General features: G+C 56.5%; 1 protein-coding gene across 1 annotated transcript; it reads right to left on the reverse strand.

The window, feature by feature from the left end:
* Nucleotides 1-9,317: 9,317 nt before the first annotated feature.
* DEFB1 (defensin beta 1) lies at nt 9,318-19,440 on the reverse strand. The gene is made up of 2 exons (XM_087813512.1): nt 19,383-19,440; nt 9,318-9,575 (listed from the first exon to the last, which is right to left on the reverse strand). The coding sequence occupies exons 1-2, from the start codon at nt 19,438-19,440 to the stop codon at nt 9,430-9,432; spliced, it is 204 nt and encodes a 67-aa protein (XP_087669638.1). The 3' UTR covers nt 9,318-9,429.
* Nucleotides 19,441-19,823: the final 383 nt, after the last annotated feature.

The following is a 19,823-nucleotide window of genomic DNA, read 5'->3' on the forward strand; positions in this document are numbered from 1 at the left end:
ATCACCTTCGGATCCTTCACATGATCTAGGACCACGGCTGGAACTCATATATATATATACTACATAACGTAGAATTGTGATTACACTTATCAGACGGCCTGACGTAGAGAGGGGCTGAAACACATGGCCAAACACCCCCTCGTTCTTGCCACGGTCACTACGTGGGAATAGCAGGGCGTCGGGTTACTATTCTCAGGGCCAGCATCTCTGTTCAAGACAATAACTCCTTTTAGAATTTTTTTCCTAAAATGGAGCGATCCCTTCTTAAATAGATGTGCATGCACAGGTGCACACACATGCGCACATGCTCACACATGCAGGCACTCTGCATACACAGTAGAAGAAAGGATTAAAAAACCCGTCCTATGGACACAGACATTGGTATGGGAAGGCCTGGGGGTGGGGTGGATGCAGGGTGGAGGGATCAATGGGGAAAAAGGGGATGTCTGTAATACTTTCAACAATAAAGATAAATTTTAAAAAATAAAGGAAACCCGTCTTCACCACTTGCCATGTAGACGTGGCCATCCTCTTTCTGGACGGGCTGTCCCAGAAGCTGAGGTAGCAGAGGATGTGCACCCCCCCCCCCCCCCCCCCCCCCCCCCCCCCCCCCCCGAGCAGGTTGAACAGCCTCCAGTGGCAGGTGCTGCCGAGGATGTCACTCTGCTGGGCCACCAGCCAGAATGTCATCACCAGCCAGTGGGCACCTGGAGAGGGGCATAGGTCAGGGTCCAGGTGGGGAGGCGGGGAGGGTGTGGGGCAAAGACACTGAAACCAGGGCTCCTAACCCTCCTCTCTGATCCGACCACACCTCCGTGGTGAAGTAGTAACCACAGTGCAGAGGCCTGGGGACGTGGGGAAGGCAGAGGGAGAGTGAACCGACGGGTGAGCCCCGGGAACCAGCCAGCACTGCCCCCACCAGGGCTCTGGTAGGCCCAAACAGGGAGCCTGCAGAGCCAGCTGGCAGGTGAGTGGGGCGTGATGTTGAATGAAAGCACCAGGGTTCCCCAGGGCACCCAAAGGATCAGACATCAGGGACATATATATAAAGGGGCTGCTGGATGGCAGAGGGCACAAATACAAACAACACTGGGCACCTGGTATGTGCTCAGACCTTCGTGTTAAAGGCGGTGGGCAGGGCAGAGACAAATCCCGGCCAGGATCTGCGCTCCCCAGTCGAGGACAGTGGGGTGGGTGCTTGTGTGTGCCGGGCACCCGCAGGCTCCGGAATTCACAGCCCTCGGTTCCTATGACAACTGCTGGGGTTTTCTAACCCTTGGTTTAGGGTTTAAAAGGGGCACATAGAGCTGCAAACCGGGCAGAAGCAGCAGGGCCTGGGTAGGGGCAGGACCCGCCCGTCTGGAGGGCTGGGCTGGGCAGCCCCTGCGCCCCAGGCTCGCCCCTCCCACCGCCCTCCGCTTCCTGCCCCGCAGGGCGGCCTTGGAGGAGGGACGCCGAGGCCCAGCCGCTCCCGGAGGGGTCGTCTCCGGGCCTGGTGGGTGCTGGGACCAGGGGGTCCTGCCCGCTTCTGCCCCGCTCGTGGGGGTGCTGGATGCGGGGCCTTTGGAGCGGGTCTCGCGCGGGCTCCTCCTGGGGCACCTTTGAGGCAGCGCGGCGGGGGCGCCCTGGGGGCGGAGGGTCAGACGGGGGGGGGGGGGGGCGCCCACCAGCCCGAGGCAGCACCTGCTCCCGGGGTCACCCGCGGAGTCCGCCGCTGGGACGTTGCCGTGGGGGCCGCGGGGCGCGGGCCTCGGCCCAGCCCCCCTCCGCCGCGCTGGGGACCCCCGGGGAGGCGCGCGGCGGAGACACCCCCGGAGCCACGGTGCAAACGGGAAAGGCGCTAAGGGCGCTGCCCCCGCACCCCTCGGCCGGCGGGACGGGGCTCCCCACCGGGCGGGGCGTCCCCAGCGGCGCGTCTGGCCGGGTTCTAATCCCTGAGGCCCGGGACCCGCCGGGCAGGGGGGCAGCAGGGCGCCCCCGCCTCTTCAGCCCATGCGGACCCCGCAGCATTTTGCTGAGTCCCGGAGGCCTTTCTGGAGGGAGCGGCGGGATCCATGTGCTGGGGTTCGCGGGAGGACCCTGCAGCCGCCAGCGTGGGGGGGGGGGGAAGGGGGGCGCATCCACTGGAGGACCGCGCATTTGACCGGGGGCCGTGCATTCGCCGGGAGAATGCGTCTCCTGCGTCACGGGTGGGGAGAATCAGGCACCCACGGGGGACCATGCGTCACGGGTGGGAAGAATCAGGCACCCACGGGGGGATCATGCGTCACGGGTGAGGCGAACCAGGCACCCACGGGGATCATGCGTCACGGGTGGGGAGAATCAGGCACCCACGGGGGACCATGCGTCACGAGGGGAATGCTGCTTCCAAGGTGGTGGGTCCCATGCTGGGAGATCATGCATGTGAGGGGAGGGAATCCCCCATCCGCGGGGGGATCGTGCATCCGCGGCGTTCCAGCAGGACTGGGCAGGATGCTCAGCAGGTGGGTGGGTGCACTGCACGCAGTGCTGGGCGCAGGGGTGCGGCGTGGAAGAGTTGGGGTGTTGGAAGGGTGAGCTCTGCAGGCGACAGGGCTGGGGCTGCCGGGCACTTACCCGCGCTCTGATGGGCCGCCCACAGCAGGGTGGAGAGGGCCCTGGAGCCCGGTGAGTGTCCTGGGCCACCGAGCCGCCCCGCCCCCTCCTTTACCCCCCAGTCCCTCCCCTCCCCTCCCCCTCCCCTCCCCTCCCCTCCCCTCCCCTCCCCTCTCCCCTCCCCTCCCCCTCCCCTCATTGTCACCATCATCAGTCCTGGTGCCTACCTGCCCCAAGTCCCCAGGCCTGGTGCCTACCTGTCACCATCCCCACAGTCCTGGTGCCTGCCTGTCACCATCCCCACAGGCCTGGCCTGCCTGTCACCATCCCCACAGTCCTGGAGCCTGCCTGTCACCATCCTCTGGTCCTACTCCTGTCTTCCTTTGCTCTGGTGGTGAGTGGGGTCTGTTGAATTGTTTGAGACACAATTTAAAGTTGCAGGACAATAGGTCACTAGGAAACATGTCTTCTGAGGGTTGGCTTTGGGAAGCCAGAGACTCGGCTTTGAGATTCTGATGAAATCCTAGAGCCAGGAAGGCTCTGTGGGCAGGTGGGTTTCATGTTACGCTTTTTTACCACTAGGTGGCGCCCAAAGAAGGTAAAGCTCCCGTCCCAGGGACCCGTGGGCTGACCCTCGCGCTGACCTTTGTAAAGGCCGGACCCTGCTGTCTCCTGTGTTAACTAGTGACTGGCAGGTGCTCACTGGAGGTCACAGCGTCAGGTGGTGATGGAGCTTGAGACCTAGGGCTTCCTCCTTTAAAAGTATCATGTAAAAAGCATCGCAAAGGGGGCTGGCTGTTCGCTGTCCCTGTCGCACGGGAAGGTCTGATGGGCCACACGGGGGACGAGTCCCTTCAGCTGCAGGTGCGCAGCCACCACGGTGGTCCAGGAGCAGCTCAGGTTCCTCGCAGGGTCCTTACCTTCTGCCTCTCGGCCGGGCGGGAACAGAGCTAGTCACTGGCAGGCATAGACAAAGGGAAACGATTTAAAGAGATTCACATCGAAACACAGGAATGATTTAATGTTGCAGAACAGGTGCAAATTCAAATATTTCAAGAGCTTAACTTTAAAAGTTGTCATTTCGAATGAAAGCAGAGACCGTTAGCGCTACCGTGTGTGGCCCTGTTCCTGCTCGTTTGAAGTGTGGACCCTGCAGGACCTGGGCGGGCCAAGGGCCTGGCACCCGGGAGTCAGGGGGGTCATGGGTCAGAGCTGCTCCCAGTGATGCGCTTACAGGATGTGTGTGACCCTGTAGCTTCGGGGACTTTTAAAGTCCTCTATGATTTCACTTTGTTGTGGTTAATGCTCAGTCATTACGTTGCTCATAAAAAAATAATCCTGTGGAAATGACGAGGCTGGGTTCTAAAATCCATGCCCTCTCTCCCCCCCCCTTCTTCTCTTGTCCCTTCTTTTCCCCTCAAAATGATTCATTACTTTCTCTCACATGTTGAAAAGTTGTAATCAAGGAATTACATGTAGTTTTTAATATATCAGCCCACATTGCTTCATACGCAATTGCTCTTTCGCTTCAGATTCTGCAGCTGGTGCCCCCAGCATGATCGCCATGGTTCTCAGGGAGGAAACGCAAGAGCCCGAGAGTTTCCAGGAGCCGTCCCAGGAGGCAGGCTGGGGCTGGGGCTGGGGCTGGGGCTCCCAGCCGGTGGTTTCCTTTCTCAGGTTCATTGGCGATCATTTTTCCTGGTTCTACGATCTTGAGTCTGATTGCAGGCAGGTAGCTCCTCCCTGGGACCTGGGTTCTGATTCAGCCTGAGTCACACTTGGGTTACGGATGGAGGCTCTTCAACCCACAGGAGTAGAAAAACCAGCTTGTTGAGGCCATGGGTGGACCAGGCACTGGAGGAGCCACGAGCAGATGGGCCACCAGGCTCCAGATCACTGACCAGCCGGACGGGGTAACGCACCGTTCTCCTTCCCACGCCCGCTTCCAAGAGCGAGTCCGGGAACAGGAAGGGAGCTGCCACCCCAAGTCCCTGCTGCTGTGCATGTCAGGACCAGACTCGGTCAGTGCTATTCACACGGTATCTCCCCGAGTCCCCACCTCAACCCCGGGGTTCAGGGAAGGTGAGGCGCTGGTCCAGAGACCCAGGTCTGTGTGACCTAAAGATCAGAGAGTGGTCCCTCCGCCACCTGGACCTCCACGTGGCCTGCTTTGGTGGCCGGCCCTGGATGCTGGGAGCAGACGTCCCTGTGGCTGGAGAGAGCAGATCCAAATGGAGATGGACTCGGGGGCTCAATGCAAAGGAGATGAAACGGAATGTGACCACAGAGGACAAGCCCACTGCCGTGTGGCGAAGGCAGAGGCAAGAATAGTCCTCAGGGCTGAATGTGGTGACATGGCCCCTCCGCCCCCCAGGTCACTGCTGTCCTCAGATGGGTTTTGGATGCCTGGGTGACAGGAAGGCTCTACCACACTGTACGTGGTTTGCACAGAGTGGAGTTGCTGGGCCAGTGACTAAGCCCCAAACGGGAACTCTGGTGCAGGCCAGGGACTGGGCAGGGCCCTCTGTCCCGCCCATGCCCACGGCGGGGGGCAGGAATGGGCACTGGGACACAGCCAGGCTGGGGGAGGGGCTCCTTTGGTTTCTGGTGGATTTGCACTTCCTGAGCCCGTTTTCTTGTCATTAGGGGAAACACACCAATGAACGGGGTCCCTGCGTGGCTCAGAGGGGGAAGCTCGGGGTGCATGTGCCGGGAAGGAAGGTGATGTGTGACTAACGAACGACTGAGGTCTGCACCCCGGGTCGGGGGCCAGGAGGCCACAGTCTGCAGAGGTTAAAACAAGCCAGACCTCAGGGTCAGGAGAGAGCCTGCGTGTAGGGGGCGAGGCGTGTCTCACTGGGGCGGTTCCCAGTTACCGGTCAGTTTAGCCGACGTGACAACTGGGCATTTTCGGTGTCAGCACTTCAGCGTGCGGCTTGAACTGATGTGGCTGTTTCTCCTCCAACATCTGCCCTGTCCTGGCCACACCTAATCTAACTCGCAGCCTTCACTGCTTCCCGTCCAGGTTTAACCCCATCTGACTGTCTCAAGTCCCCGTCTGCAGTCGATCTGTTCAACCCGGGTCCAAACGAGGCCGCAGGGGCCGCTCGGCCTCTTCTCCCTCCCGTTTCTCCCGCTGCTGGGCCCCCGGGAACTGCGTCACCTGTCTGGCAGGGTGTCTCACGTTCTGGGTTTGACGGGTGCTTCCCTGAGCTGTTGTTTTACTTGTTTCTCTAACTTCTGTATTTCCTGTCAAGTGTTAGGTCTAAAGACTCAGTTAGTTTCAGGTTCAGCTGTTCTTGGCCAGAACATTGCACAGGTGGTGCTGGGTCCCTCCTGTACGCCACACAGGAGACCCACCTTTAGCAAGGACAGGCTTGGTCGTGGGCTCGGCAAGTGTCAGCCCCAGCCCTCTAGGATCGATTCTCCACTGAGCTTTTCCCCGAGGGAATTTTTGTTAATCCTCACAGGAGGATATTTTTATTTTACCATTGATTTTTTTTTTTTTTTTTTTAGAGAGAGTGGAAAGGAGGGGTGGAAGGTGAGAGAGAGCGAGAGAGACAGAGGGACACTGGTGTGAGAGAGGCACATCGATTGGTTGCCTTCCGCAAGAGTCTCAGCTGGGGCCCAGGATGGAACTTGCAACCCAGGTATGTGCCCTTGACTGGGAATCAAATCCAGGACCCTTCGGTGCTCGGGCCAGTGCTCTAACCACTGAGCACAGAGCCAGGGCCAGCATTAGTAACTTTAGTAATATCGGTTACTGGGCCCCGGGGCCCCGATGGACGGAATCACAGCCTTGGGGTTGTGGTAATCCACCGTGAAGGGCCTTTACTTTCTCCAGACTTAAGACCAAGCAAGATCGGGTCGGCAAATGGAGAGGCAGTGGGCACAGTCACCCCCTTATCCATTACATTTCATATAGTAAGTTTTAAGTCTTGATTCCAACTTACATTTGACCAAATTACTTTATCTGGGGATCCACGAGGTCCCATTTTGTAAGTGTCATCAGCTCTCACCTGTGCAGGAACCAGCCGGCACCTGACCCCTGTGAGCCTGGGCAGCCATGGGGCAGGTCATGTTTCCACTGTCCCCTCCATCCTAGGGGAGCTTTGCAATAGTTTTATTTAATTAGGCAGCCTGTCCCCCCCCCCCCCCGCTCCCCCAGGAGGGCCAGGAGTCAGGGCTGACGGAGGTGGGACCTCGGCCTTCTTGAAGGACCAGACCCACATTCAGGTGGGAGGCCCTGGGGACCCAGCGAGGCAGCGCAGTGTGCACAGGAGTCAGGCTGGCCAGCAGGTGAGCCAGCCTTCCCGGGGCCGCGGCCCCGGACAGCCCGCCCGCCAGCCAGGCCGGGGGCGTCTCCTAAGTCCCGGCTCACCTGTCACCACACTGCTGCTCTATGGCCCAGCGTTCTGGGTTCCTTCCTGAGATGGTCAGTCAGGTGTGACCGCAGAGGAGCCAGAGGAGAGGCTCAGGTGACAAGGTTCATCACGCTCCTAGGTTCTGGGGGTGGGCCGCATGGGGGAGACGCGAGGGGTGAGTAGGCAGGAGACAGGAGCAAGGGGAAGGTTTAGGCCCCCGCTGGGTTGGCGTTTCCAAGGGAAAGCTTTGCTGACACACTGCAGAGATGGCGGTGGTCCTTGCTGGTCATTTAATGTTGGGGACCAAGGTAGCCAGATGTGGGCGGCTCATGCCAGCCTCCTGAGCAGCCTGGGGCCAGTCAAGCCCAGCCCCGGGAAGGCCCTGGGGGGACAGTGGGTTGTTAAGAAATCAGAGGTCACCCTCAGGGAGAAAGGAGGACACTCTGATGGTCCTGCCAAGGGGACAGAGAAACTGCAAGGGCTCATCCTGGGGGGACAGGGGTGGGCAGTGCTGGGTTGGGGGGCTCCGTAAGCTGCAGACTTGAGCTCTGGGTGGAGGGCAGAAGGCAAGGGGGCCGGGGGACATGAGAGAAGACAACAGCCACATCTGCTCTCGTCCCTTTTACGACTTGCGGGTTGGGAGTAACGTGAGCTCTGGGGCCAGCTGTCACCAGGGTGGGAAGGGCTGCAAGAGTCCTCTAGTCTTTCTGCTTCTGAGCCTGTTTCTGGGGACAGTGCTCATATCATCGTGTTCCTGAGAGGCAGTGACATCTTGGGGGTTGGGGATTCATAAAAATGGCTTTTGGTCGCTTAGAGAGCTCCCGGCGGGCCAGGTGAGCAGGCCCTCGTGCGCCCGAGACAGCCCGGTGAACCAGGGCGTGAGGTAGACATGGGGACGGGGGTTTTTATGCCTCAGGAGTCAGGTCTTGGGAAACCAAGACACTCGGCTGGGAACCTGCTTTTAGCTTGAGATCTAGAGGTTGGTAGCAAATCTGAAGCTTCCTCCCAAGACAGAGTGGTTGGGGGATTGCTCAGCCTTTTTTTTTTTTAAATCATTATTGTCAAAAGTACTGCAGATGTCCCCCCTCACTGACACCCCCCCCGGCCTTCACCACACTACTGTCTGTGTCCATGGGCTATGCATAAATGCATATAACTTCTTAGGTTAATCCCCCACCCGCCTTCCCCTGAGATGCCTCAGTCTGTCCCATGTTTCCATGTCTCTAGATCTATATGATCATCAGTCTGTTTTGTTCATTAGATTCCACATAGGAGAGGGATCATGTGGGACTTGCCTTTCTCTAACTGGCTTATTTCACTCAGCATAATACTCTCTGGGTCCCTTCATAGCATCTTATAGGGTAAAAGATACGTCTTTTTTACAACTGCATACTATTCCATGGTGTAAACATACCTTAGGTGTTTTTTTTTAATTTAAAAAGTTTTTATTTTATTTTAATAATTTTTTTTTCTCAATTACAGTTGATATTCAGTATTATTTAGTATTAGTTTCAGGTGTATAGCATGGTGGTTAGCCAATCACACACTGTACAAAGTGGTCCCCCAACACTGCCAGCACCCACCTGGCACCAGACATAGGATTTCTTAGCTTTCCCAGGGCAGAGAGAGGCCTGGACGCGTGGCCGTGGAGACCACAGGTTGTAGACATGTCACTGAGCCTGCCCGAGTACAGGTTAACTTGTACAACACAAATGGGCATTTCCTCTCTGCCTTCTCCTCCCAAAAGAGGGGTGCTGTGTCTCAATCGACCCCGGGGGGCGAGGGCAAACATTTTACAACGGTTGACTTTCATGTGCCCACGATCTAGCTATGGACACAGGGAGGGTGAAATTGCCCATCAGGAGGCAGTGGGGCTTCATCAGTTGGACACTGATTGGAAGAAAGGGAAGGTGACCAGTCTCTCCACCAGCAGGTGTCTGCGGGCTGATTGGTGCAGGAATGGTCACGACAGGTGTTCTTTGAGCGACGTGTAACCAGGTTACGCGATTGGGGCAGAATCAAAAATCGTCATCTAGGAACCCAGGCGTTAGGTTAGAGAGCGGGATGGAAGGGGAGTCATCTTGCAGTCACACCAGAGCTCCTTGGATGCTAAGCTTGACCAGCCCACCGTCCCAGGCCCAGGCAGCTGCGGGCACGGGATTTGGGGTGAGACCTTGCTGGGCCCGAGGAGGGCCCGAAGTGGTGTCATCTGTCCCCGCATCACATATTCTTGATTGCACCAGGCCCCTCTGCGTCGCTCTCATGCTGGTTTGGTAATAACAGGAGGAGGAGGTGATGTCACTCTGGCCCTGTCACCGCCCCGGTCCTGAGCTCCCAGGCTCTCTTCTAACCACCCTGCTTTCCTAACCTCTTCCAAAGGAGACACAGATTCTTTTTGGCCCGAAGGAGGTGTGTTTAAAAAAAAAAGGTTTTCTTTTAGTAAAACAAGGCCTACAACTAGTTCAGGTGGCTTCTGCCCGCGGCCTGCGGCTCAGAGGCAGCACTTGGCCTTCCCCTGGTAGCAGAAGCCGACCATGGAGGTGAACAGCGGGCATGGGGAGAAGTTGCAGGTGCCGCCCTTCTTGACGCAGTCGTACTCGGGGTACCTGCGGTGCAGGGACATGAGGAGGCCAGCGCCTGTGGGGGGAGAGAAAACGCGTTAGGCTCCCGGCTTGCAGACAGCGTGGCTTGAGGACATTTGGGGAAGCAGGACAAACAGCCCTTTGCAGAGCGATGCCGAGGCTTTGCCCTCGCACGGACTCTGCCTGCACTTGACCTCCGGGGCGGCTCATGAAGAGGCGTTTGAAGAGCGCCCTGCGTCTGAGGGCTGTGCCCTGTGCCCTGTGCCCTGCGTCTGAGGGCTGTGCCCTGTGCCCTGTGCCCTGCGTCTGAGGGCTGTGCCCTGTGCCCTGTGCCCTGCGCCTGAGGGCTGTGCCCTGTGCCTGGTGTCTGAGGGCTGTGCCCTGTGCCCTGCATCTGAGGGCTGTGCCCTGTGTCTGAGGGCTGTGCCCTGCGCTTGAGGGCTGTGCCCTGTGTCTGAGGGCTGTGCCCTGTGTCTGAGGACTATGCCCTGTGCCCTGCATTTGAGGGCTGTGCCCTGCACCTGAGGGCTGTGCCCGGTGTCTGAGGGCTGTGCCCTGTGTCTGAGGGCTGTGCTTGCTGTGGCCAAACCAAAGCTGAGGATGAACAGCAGGGCTGTGAGTGGGGTTTTCTTCTGCCCAGAGAGCTTTGTCTGTACAGAGCATCCTAGTTTGTGCCCAAATAAGGACTCTTCCACCTCACACTGTTGCCAAAACACACATGCTCTGCTCCACAAATACTTGTGTCTTTTTAAAAATAATCTACACTGAGAATGTCTTTTTACTGATTTTAGAGAGAGAGGGGAGAGACAGAGAGAGAGAAACATCGATGTGAGAAAGAAACATCGATTGGTGGCCTGGACACTCTCTGGCCGGGAATTGAACCCCCAACCTTTCAGTGCACAGGACAACACTCAACCAACTGAGCCACCTGGCCAGGGCTACTATTATCTTTTTTAAAAAATTAACTCACAAATTTTAACTCCTATTTTGAGCATTCATGTTCCAAATTCAGGCAGTTTTGGCCAATTAATTACTTTATTCACTGTTAACACTCTACATAGTTTAGGATACGTTAACTATGTATCCTTGTTTTTAAACCAATGTGCTAACTTTTTAATGGGACTTTTTATGCCCATGCTTAAGTGTCTTGCCGACTTCAGGAGCACGTCCGAACTCTCCCGCCTCCCATGCTGTGCGCTACGCCCGCCCGACCTGAATCCCGGCAGCCCTGTCTCCCTGGCCGCTGTTTCAACGTCAGGTTGAAATGGTGGCCACTCCATAAGGCTTCCATTGTTTTCTTTCTTTTTTTAATAAGAACAAAAGATAAAATATTAATTAATTAATTCATTTATTCATTCATTCTTTTATACTTTTCAATTGAATTTATTGGATAATATCGGTTAATAAAATTATAGAGAATTCAGGTATACAGTTCTACAACCCATTCTGTAGGTTGGACTGCTTTCACTGGTTTCTCCGGTTGGAATTCATTCTGCCTTTCTCCCAGAAGCACAGAATCTCCTAATTAGAAGGTCACCAGACTGGTCACCGCCTGCATGCAGTAGAGAACAAAGCTGCCCCACAGCATCCCCGGTAAGTGACTCTCAAGCCATTGTCTTGCACTGATAGATGTCATGGATTGAATTGTGCCCCTCACCCCCTAAAGTTCACCTGTTGAAGTCCTAACCAGCCAGTCCCTCAGAATGTGGCTATATTTGGGGACTCTAAGGAGGTGATTAAGGTTAAATAAGGTCATATGAGCCAACCCTCATCCAATATGACTGGTGTTCCTATAAGAAGAGGCGATTTGGACACACAAGGAGACAGGAGGGATGTGTGTGCATGGAGGAAAGGCCCTGTGAGGGCACAGTGAAGGTGGCCGTCTGGAAGCCAAGGAGGGAAGGCTCAGGAGAAACCTTCCCCGCTCATGCCCTGGACTTGGACTCCGAGCTTCCAAGACTATAAAAAAATAAGTGTTTGTGGTTTAAGGGACCCACGCTGTGGCATTTTGCTACGGCAGCCCCAGCTGACTAATACAATAGGCCATCACCACCCTGGAAATAGTACATTCTAATGTCATGCACCTGCTTGTTGGAAAGATGGTTTTCATACTAATAGGAATTGTTCTCAGATTGAATCCACAGCCCTGTTGCAGCTACTTCATCCCACCTAGAACTGTGGGTGTCCAGCGACTACACATTTGGCAATGTTGGGGGACACTGTTGGTGTCACTACTGTGAGAGTGTGTGGGAGTTGTCACAGCATCTGGTGGGTAGAGGCAGAGATGCAGCTGGATCCCGACAGTGCACAGAACAGCCCTCATAACAGAACATCTGGCCCCACATGTGCCCAGGCCGAGGAACTGATGCAGACCAGTGGCTCTTCACGCTGCACACACGTCAGAGTCAGCTGGGATGCACTTAAATATATTCATATGATCGCTCTAGGGTGCAGTCTATGGACTGGGATTTTAAAAAACTCCTCAGACATGCAGTAAGGAATTGAGGACTTTGGAATCACTGGTTTTCAAGTTTTAGTCAGAGAACTAACAGTAAAGAAAACTAGAGAATCACTGGGTCAAAATAGTGTCTTGGTCTCCCGCCACTTGAAATGCACACACAAACCAAGCTATACGCTTCATCATGATAATCGTATAGCGGTAAAAGTGCAACTGATATAGGAGTGGTAACATGAAAGCCAAGCCACGATTCCCTGTGGGAGAGGGAGGAAGTTGTGACCGGGAGGCTTGGGGAGGGCCTACAAGGTGTCTGCCAAGTTCTATTACTTTGTTGTTGTTGTTGTTGTTAATTCTCACTCGTGGATATTTTTTCCATTGATTTTTTATTTTTAGAGAGAGAGTGAAAGGGAGGGAGGGAGGGAGGGAGGGAGGAACACTGATGTGAGAGAAACACATTGGTTGCTTGCCTCCCACACTGCCCCTACCCGGGCCAGGGATAGAACCCGCAACCCAGGTGCGTGCTCTTGACCGGGAATCAAACCCACAATCCTCTGGTGCACGGGCTGATGCTCTAACCACTGAGCCACACTGGCCAGGGCCCAAATCCTATTTCTCGACTCATCTTGTGCTTACAGGGGTGCTCATTTTATAATAAGTTATTAAGCTACTTATTCTGTTTTATGTACTTTCCTAGATGCATGCTATATTTTACAATTAAATGAATAAAAAAATAAGAGCCGCGTCTGAAAGGGTGTTGTGCATGTTCTGGCGCCGTGGTCCTCCCGTGCTGCGGGCCCCCCGCGCTATGTGCAGCTGCCAGAGTCCTGCCCAGCCCCACTCTGTCCACTCTCTGGGCACAGGAGGAGCAGCTCCGCCAACCCGCGGCCCCACTCCACCCCTTTCCCAAGAGCAGGATAGGTCACTTCCCCGAACTTGGAGCTTATTCTTGCCTTGGTCTTGCCAAGCGGGCCTGAGAACTACGACCCGGTGCACTGTTTGGAGCCCCTGGGGTGCCAGGAAGCCAGAATGTGGAAAAGAGAGCTTGCTTACAGGTAGGAGTGAGGGTGAGGAGGTGGGCGGCGGGGGGCGGGCCTGTTGGGGATCAGGTGCGCGCCTCTTTCTAAACTGGCTTGCGGCTGAAAGAGGGACCCTTTCAAACAGAAGTTCATGAGGCCAGTCACAGCTGGATCCTTAACAGCCCTGCCCAGGGGCAGCTGCGACGCCAGCTTTCCGGGTCCAGTGTAATAACGCGTGTTGGGTGAATGAAGGATGGCTGTGGGCGAGCAGCAGGAAACTGGGAAATTCCTGCCCATGGGTCAGTCGGGGGCAGATTGAGAGGCAGGCAGAGTGGTGCAGCGAGCACAGGAGAGGCTGGGTCTCACGGCGGCGCCATCAGAAAAGAAGCCTGTGGAGAGGCGGAGGGGACCCTTTCGGCGCCGCTGAGATCAAACAGCCCCCGCAGGTCGGATGGTGGTGGTTCAAGCAAGAGCGGGTTGGAAAGACAACCAAGAAGACGCACTGGGCACACGGGGTGTGATCCCTGGCCTTGACAGGAGAGAGCCGGGAGAACGGCAGCCGCCCAGAGGAAGAGACAGGCAGGGGAGGAATGCCCAGAGGGGAGCGTGGTGGCCAGGCTGCTGCCAATGGATCTTGGTCCCTGTCATTCGACTCTGAAGTGTGGCCACTAAGGGTGGAACCATGTGAGGAGGGAAAATGGAGAGCCGCGGACTGAACTATAAAGCTCTTGTTCTGAAAGACGACAGGCTGAGGCGGGAGGGAACTGCCAAGACGATGTGGGTTTTGGGAAGACTGAGGCCCAAACTCAACCACTGCCAGGAGCCACGTCCCCGTATCCTCCCAGGGAGCCACCCGCACCAAGAGCACAGGCCCGAAGGAGGTCAGGACCTGGACAGGGTGGCCGTGACCCGGGGGTGGAATGTGGGAGGAGAGCACACAGATGCAGCTACACGGGAGCCAAAGAACGCAAACTAGGTGTTTGCAACACCTGCTGCCAGGCTCCACTCCGGTGGGGATCAGGAACTTGGCCGTGGGAGGCGCCTTGAGGCTGGTTGGAAGCGAGGGATCAGCTCACCGGAGCCCTCTGGGCCTTGGCAAGCCAGCTGAGGCCCTTTCCCTGGTCAGGACAAAGTGGGTGCTGGGCAGTCACGCAGGGGGAAGGGCTGCCACCTAGTGCGGGCTCCCTCCCATGTGGTCACTGAGGTAGACAGAGGCTGCTGGTCAACTTAGGGGCCCTGTTGCAGCCAGGAGCAGAGGCCGAGAGGACCACGTTTCATCACCAGGTATCCTTTAAAGCTACCTGGGGACAAAATCAAGCATACAGGCCTCGCCTGCAAAACTGCGAAGCAAAGGGTGCATGACCAAGGCCCCAGGCCCCCGTCTGCAGGTATGTTACCCACGAAGCCCCGTTCACCAGGAGGCCCACGCCAGTCCTGGATGATCAGCGACAGTTCTGGTTAAATTCACAGGAAGTTTCCTCTCAGTTCCTGCCTAGATCATTCCTGAGAGGTGTGTGCATGCCTGGTGGTGCACGCGGAGGGCCGCGAGAGGTGAGGGGCCAGAAGGCGGGATCCAGGGTCAGGGCTGGATTCGAGGGTTTGTTGTTTGCTGCCGGGCATTGGAAGAGTCGACCTCCTGAGAGTCACTGTTAATTAACAGTCTGGCTCTGGCAGGTGTTGCTACGTGGTTAGAGTGTCGGCCCTCGCACGGCAGGGCGGTGGGTTCAATTCCTGGTCAAGAGCGCATACCTTGGTTGCAGGTTTGTTCCCTGGCCCCGCTTGGGGCTCGTGCAGGAGGCAGCCGATTGATGTGTCCCTCTCACATCAATGTTTCTCTCTCTCTCTCTCTCCCCCTCCCTCCTTCCCTTCCATTCTCTCTGAAAAGCTATGGAAAAAATATTCTCAGGTGAGGATTCACAAAAAAACAACAAAAACAGGCTGTGAAATGGGGTACAATTGAAGACGAGGGCTACCACTGAGAATGGTGCCCACACAGCGGGGATGCTGGGGACCCTGGGTGAGACCCCGCTCACAGAGCTGCTTTTCTTGGCTGTGAAGTGCCGCAGGTGGTATCCTGTGCCCGGTGTGTGCGAGGACGCCCTTGTTTCTCCCTTGTGGTCGGTCAGGTCCCTGTCTCAGCCTGGGCCACGGCCACTGAGGCTGCAGGGGCCACGCGCCCGAGGCCACAGGAAGCGTGCTCTTCCGGATGGGATCGGAGGCCAGGGCAGGCACATTCCTGGTGGCTATTGCTAGAGGTGTGATGGGTGCCAGGAATTCGGGCCAGCAGGTTGGGGTGGGGATGACAGAGTGAGACACTCAGGTGTGGGCAGGGTGGGTGGAGATGGAGGGTCACAGAGCGTTGGAGCTGGGAGTCATTTTGCCAAACGCCCTAGTTCTCCAGGTGAGGGTGCCGAGGCCCAGCCTCCCGGGGGTGCCCGTGGTGTCCTGAGGGGAAGGGAAGAGGAATACCAAGGAGTGACGGACGCCTGTCTCGTGGGTTTGGCTAATTCTTCTCAGCCGAGCTGCTGACTCTCGGGGAGAAGTGCGGCTGGAGAGAGATGTCTTTGGGGAGCACTGCGCTGCTCCACCCTGTGCTCGCTCTACTCGGCCTCCATGCTGCAGACAATCAGCCTCTTAAGCCATTTCTCGCTCTGTCCCTCTCTCAGTTTATAAACCTTCCAGGGCTTCTCCAAACCCAGATGTCACCTGAGGCCTCACTGGACCTGGCCCAGGTCTGGCCCCAACCGCTCGGCTCAGCTCTGGGCCCGCACTGGGGCAGATGGCCTGGGTCTGGGTCCTCACTCTGCCTGTGACCAGCCGTGTGACTCCGGCTAAGTTATTTATCCGTAAAATGGGGGATAGTGATTGTTCCCTCTCCCTAGGGGTGCTGTGAGGCCTAAATTAAAAGTGAGAGCGGTTGTTTTTTTTTATTTCTCATCGCCTCTGGGCTTTCACCCCGATGTCCTTTCTGTCTGGATTGTCCCTGCTCCCCCCACCCACTTGCTGTCACTCATTTATCTAATTAAGGGGCTGTAATTCAGTCACTCACAGCAGCCTGCAGGTAACATACATTCGTGCTGTGGGCTGAGGAGAGGCGGTAGGGAGTGGTGGGGCCTGTGGCAACCTGGGGAACGTGCCCAGCTGGACCAGCAGCCACTGTTTAGCTGTAGCTCACCGTTGCCACATTTTTTGTGTTTGTAAGAGAAGATAAACATCTAAATTTTCTGTGACAAATCCTGATTTTTAAATGTTGAGAAGGAATTCAATTTTTTTTTAAAAATGACACCCACTTTTCCTTCGCTTCTCAACTTCCTCAAGAAAGCTTTCCTGGCTCCTCCTGGCAGGTTGCCTCCCGAAGTCACGTGTGCCCGCAGCACCCCACCCTGGCAGGCATTTCACAATAGGATTGTCATTAGGTAATTAATTATATAATCAGGTTTCTCACCGGGCTCTGCTAATAGAACGTGAAGTCATGAGGTCAGGGCTGTGCTGCTTGGCTCTCCCTTCCCAGGGCAGTCCCTGTTGTGCACAGGAGCTGTGAACTAAACATTTGCTGAAGCAGAGAGTGGACAACCTCGGACTATTTTTTTGTTTTGTTTTGTAAATTCTCATCTGAGGATATTTTTTTCTATTGAGAGAGAGAGAGAGAGAGAGAGAGAGAGATAGAGAGACATCAATTGGCTGCCTCCCTCACATGCCTCAACCGAGGCTAGAGATCGAACCTGCAATCCAGGTACATGCCCTTGACTGGGAATTGAACCCGTGACCATTTGGTTTGAGGGGTGACGCTCTAACTACTGAGCCAGGTCAGCCTCAAACTATATCTTAATTTCTAAAGACCTCGGCTGGGTCCTTGACTAGCTGATTTGGGGACCTGGGTCACCGGGTCATTTTGACACCATCCTATCTTCACAGAAAGACCATTTGTGGAAGTAAAGGGCGACTCATTTTCTTTTCAGAGGGAGACGAGCACAGCTGGTGGAGAGGCCAGGTCCCCAGCATCAGCGGGCTCCTGCGCCCCGCTTCCCGTGGGAACGGGTTCACTAAATGGGCTCTAAGGGCCCTTCTGGGAAAGGGCCTGGACGGATCCACGGGAGGGCTCAGGGGAGTCGGGGTGAGGCGGGGACCTAGCGGCCCCGGGAGCAGCAGGCTCCCTCCCTGCACGGAGCTTGGATCCAGTGATCACATCGATCACCCACAGCCGTCCATGCAGCCCGAGGGCAGCGGAGAAAATAAGGGGAGCAGCCACCATAACAACCGCACAGCGGTGACCACGGCAACAACGGCCACGGAAAACACCCCAACCCCAGGGCCCGGAGAGTAAAGCAGAGACTGTGGGTGTCCTGCGGCTTGGCCAGGAGATGCGGGCTGGGAAACCTCCACAATTCAAGGCAGCCGACACTCGGGGGGAGGTAGTTGTCCCCCGAATCCTCCCCAACAAACCACGTTCAGGCATGTTAAACCCTGGCGGAAGATATTTGGGTTACATACGGCCTTTCCTGTGGCCACTTCCACGCCGTGAACCTCACACAGTGAGAGCTATGTAGGCGATGTCCTGCCTGTATGGCCTCCGAGGTGACCAGAGCCCCCAGCCGCAGCCAGGAGGTGGCATGGGCACAGCGCTTCCCCTTGGAGGACAGCTGCTACCCCCAAGGAACCTGCCTTCCTGAGGCGTCCCAGGCCCCACGCTGAGGACCCAGGGACCGGCAGGTTTGCGCAGACAGGACGCTTGTGCCGGGAAAGGACAGAGCCCACTGGGGAGTATCTGAGCTAATCCTGTGTTTACTAAGTGCTCCACAATGTCAGCTTGTGCTTGTTTAAAAAATTGTTTTAATTCTTACTCAAGGATATGTTTTTATTAATTTGCAGAGAGAGGAAGGGGGAGGGGGGAAAGAAAGAAAGAAACATTGATGAGAGAGAAACATCGATCCTTTGCCTCCCATACGTGCCCCGACCTGGAATCAAACCCACAACCTAGGTATGGGCCCTGACCGGGAGTTGAACCCACAACCCATTGGTGTACCGGACAGTGCTCCAACCCACTGAGCCACCTGGCCAGGGCTCAGCCAGTGTTTTTGAAAGGATGATTAATAAGCTTAGCTGTCCCTGCGTGTCCTTGGAAGCACTGCATTTTCTATGCTTTGCATGGGATGCTCAGAATCACACTTAGAAGTAACAGACTGAAAATAACTCTTCATGTTAACAGAGTGGCATTCACACTTTTCAAGGCTGAACTGAAATTCTGTGAGAGATTTTGCACGGCTGCCCAGTACACACACATGTGCGCGCAAACAAAATCCGACTATAAGAACACAGCACGTACACTTACACAGGCCGTGCGCTGGCAGAACAGGAGAGAAATAATCTTGCGAAAAAACATAGCTGCCACTCTCTAAACTGATTTCTCCACTTCTCTGATGGGTTCCAACTGGAAACATTAAAAACTGCATTAGAATCCTCTCGTACCCGGGTTTCAGATGGGTAAAGTGAGGCACAGCTGGAGTAAATTAGTCATAGCTGTCTGATACAATAGTGGCCTGGAGAAGAGCAGACTCGGATCTTCGGGAGCATCTCATAGCATGGGTACATTAGAGCCACCTGCCCACTCGCTTGACAGAGAAGGGCACTAACACCAGACGTGTGACTAGCCCAAGGCCCCCCGGTGTGAGTGAGAGGCGGGCTGGGATCAAACATGTTCCTGGTTCCTCCTGAAGGTCCCACCTTCTCTTATACCAGGTACTTGGCTGCCTTGACCCAGAGGAGCCGGCATCTTCTGGGGAGATTTCCCAGCAGGGAGAACATGAATGGGTTCCCCAGGGGAGGTCTCAGGCCGCCTGCGAGTGCTGACTGCCTGCACACAGGTGAGTCAAAGGCGCTGGTGAGCTGGCCTTGTGGGAGGGGCGGGCGGCCCCACCCAGTGACCCGGGAGAGCTGGGACTGGCGGCCTGCGCTCCAGCAGCTGGAGAGAAAGCTGGCTTTCCTGTGTGAGGGGCTGTCTTGCAGGTGTAGCTGGTAGTCCCGGTAGAGGGTCCCTTCCAGATGCCTGGGACCTGAGGGGGCTGGGAAGCGCTGGCAGCTGCCTGGGTCTGCCCTGCATCCCCGCCACAGGCAGAGGGCATGGAGCCCTAGGGGTTGGACAAGGGGCAAGGCAAGTGCCCGCCAGTCCTGCGGCTGGGTGGCCCCAGGGCCCTGGGACAATCAGCCTGGGTATGCTTCCCACAGGCTCGCTCCCAGGCCCCAGGGTCAGCAGGCCGGCCATTCAGCCCCTCAGCCTCAGGGGTGCTATCCAGCCGCTGCACCTCAGGACACAGAGGCAGCTGTCCTCCCAGCTCAGTGAGCCCCAGTTCCAGCCCAGGGCTGGGGTGTCCTGGCAGGTCCCCATGCTCACCTGACACCATCTGGGAGAAGAGCAGGCAAGGCAGCAGCAGAATGTGGACGAGCCTCATGCCGGCGGCCAGGCTGGGCGGCTGGGCGGCTGGGCGGCGGGAGGGCTGCTCGGAGGCCGCGACAGGCTTCCCCGGCCGCGCGCCTCTGTATTTATAGGCTAGAGGGTTGCGCAATAACAGACGGATCTGCAGGGCGCTGTCGCAATCCTCAGGTGAAATTCTCCTGAGTAAGCCCTTGTGTCCTTGGCGCTGTAGCCTGCGAGTCAGTGGACACACTGTTCCCCGTCCGGCCGCAGCTGGGTCCGGCTCGCAGGCTGGAGGCCTGGAGTTGGCGCCCCTGCAGCTCTATTTGTCCCCCCCCCCCCCACCCCCCGCCCCCGCCCCTGGGCAGTTCTGGCTGCATCCTGCAAAAGGCGGCTCTGTGCCCAGGCCCCCTGATTGCA

This window comes from Miniopterus natalensis, chromosome 2 (assembly GCF_054644295.1).
Source record: "Miniopterus natalensis isolate mMinNat1 chromosome 2, mMinNat1.hap1, whole genome shotgun sequence".
NCBI lineage: Eukaryota > Metazoa > Chordata > Mammalia > Chiroptera > Miniopteridae > Miniopterus > Miniopterus natalensis.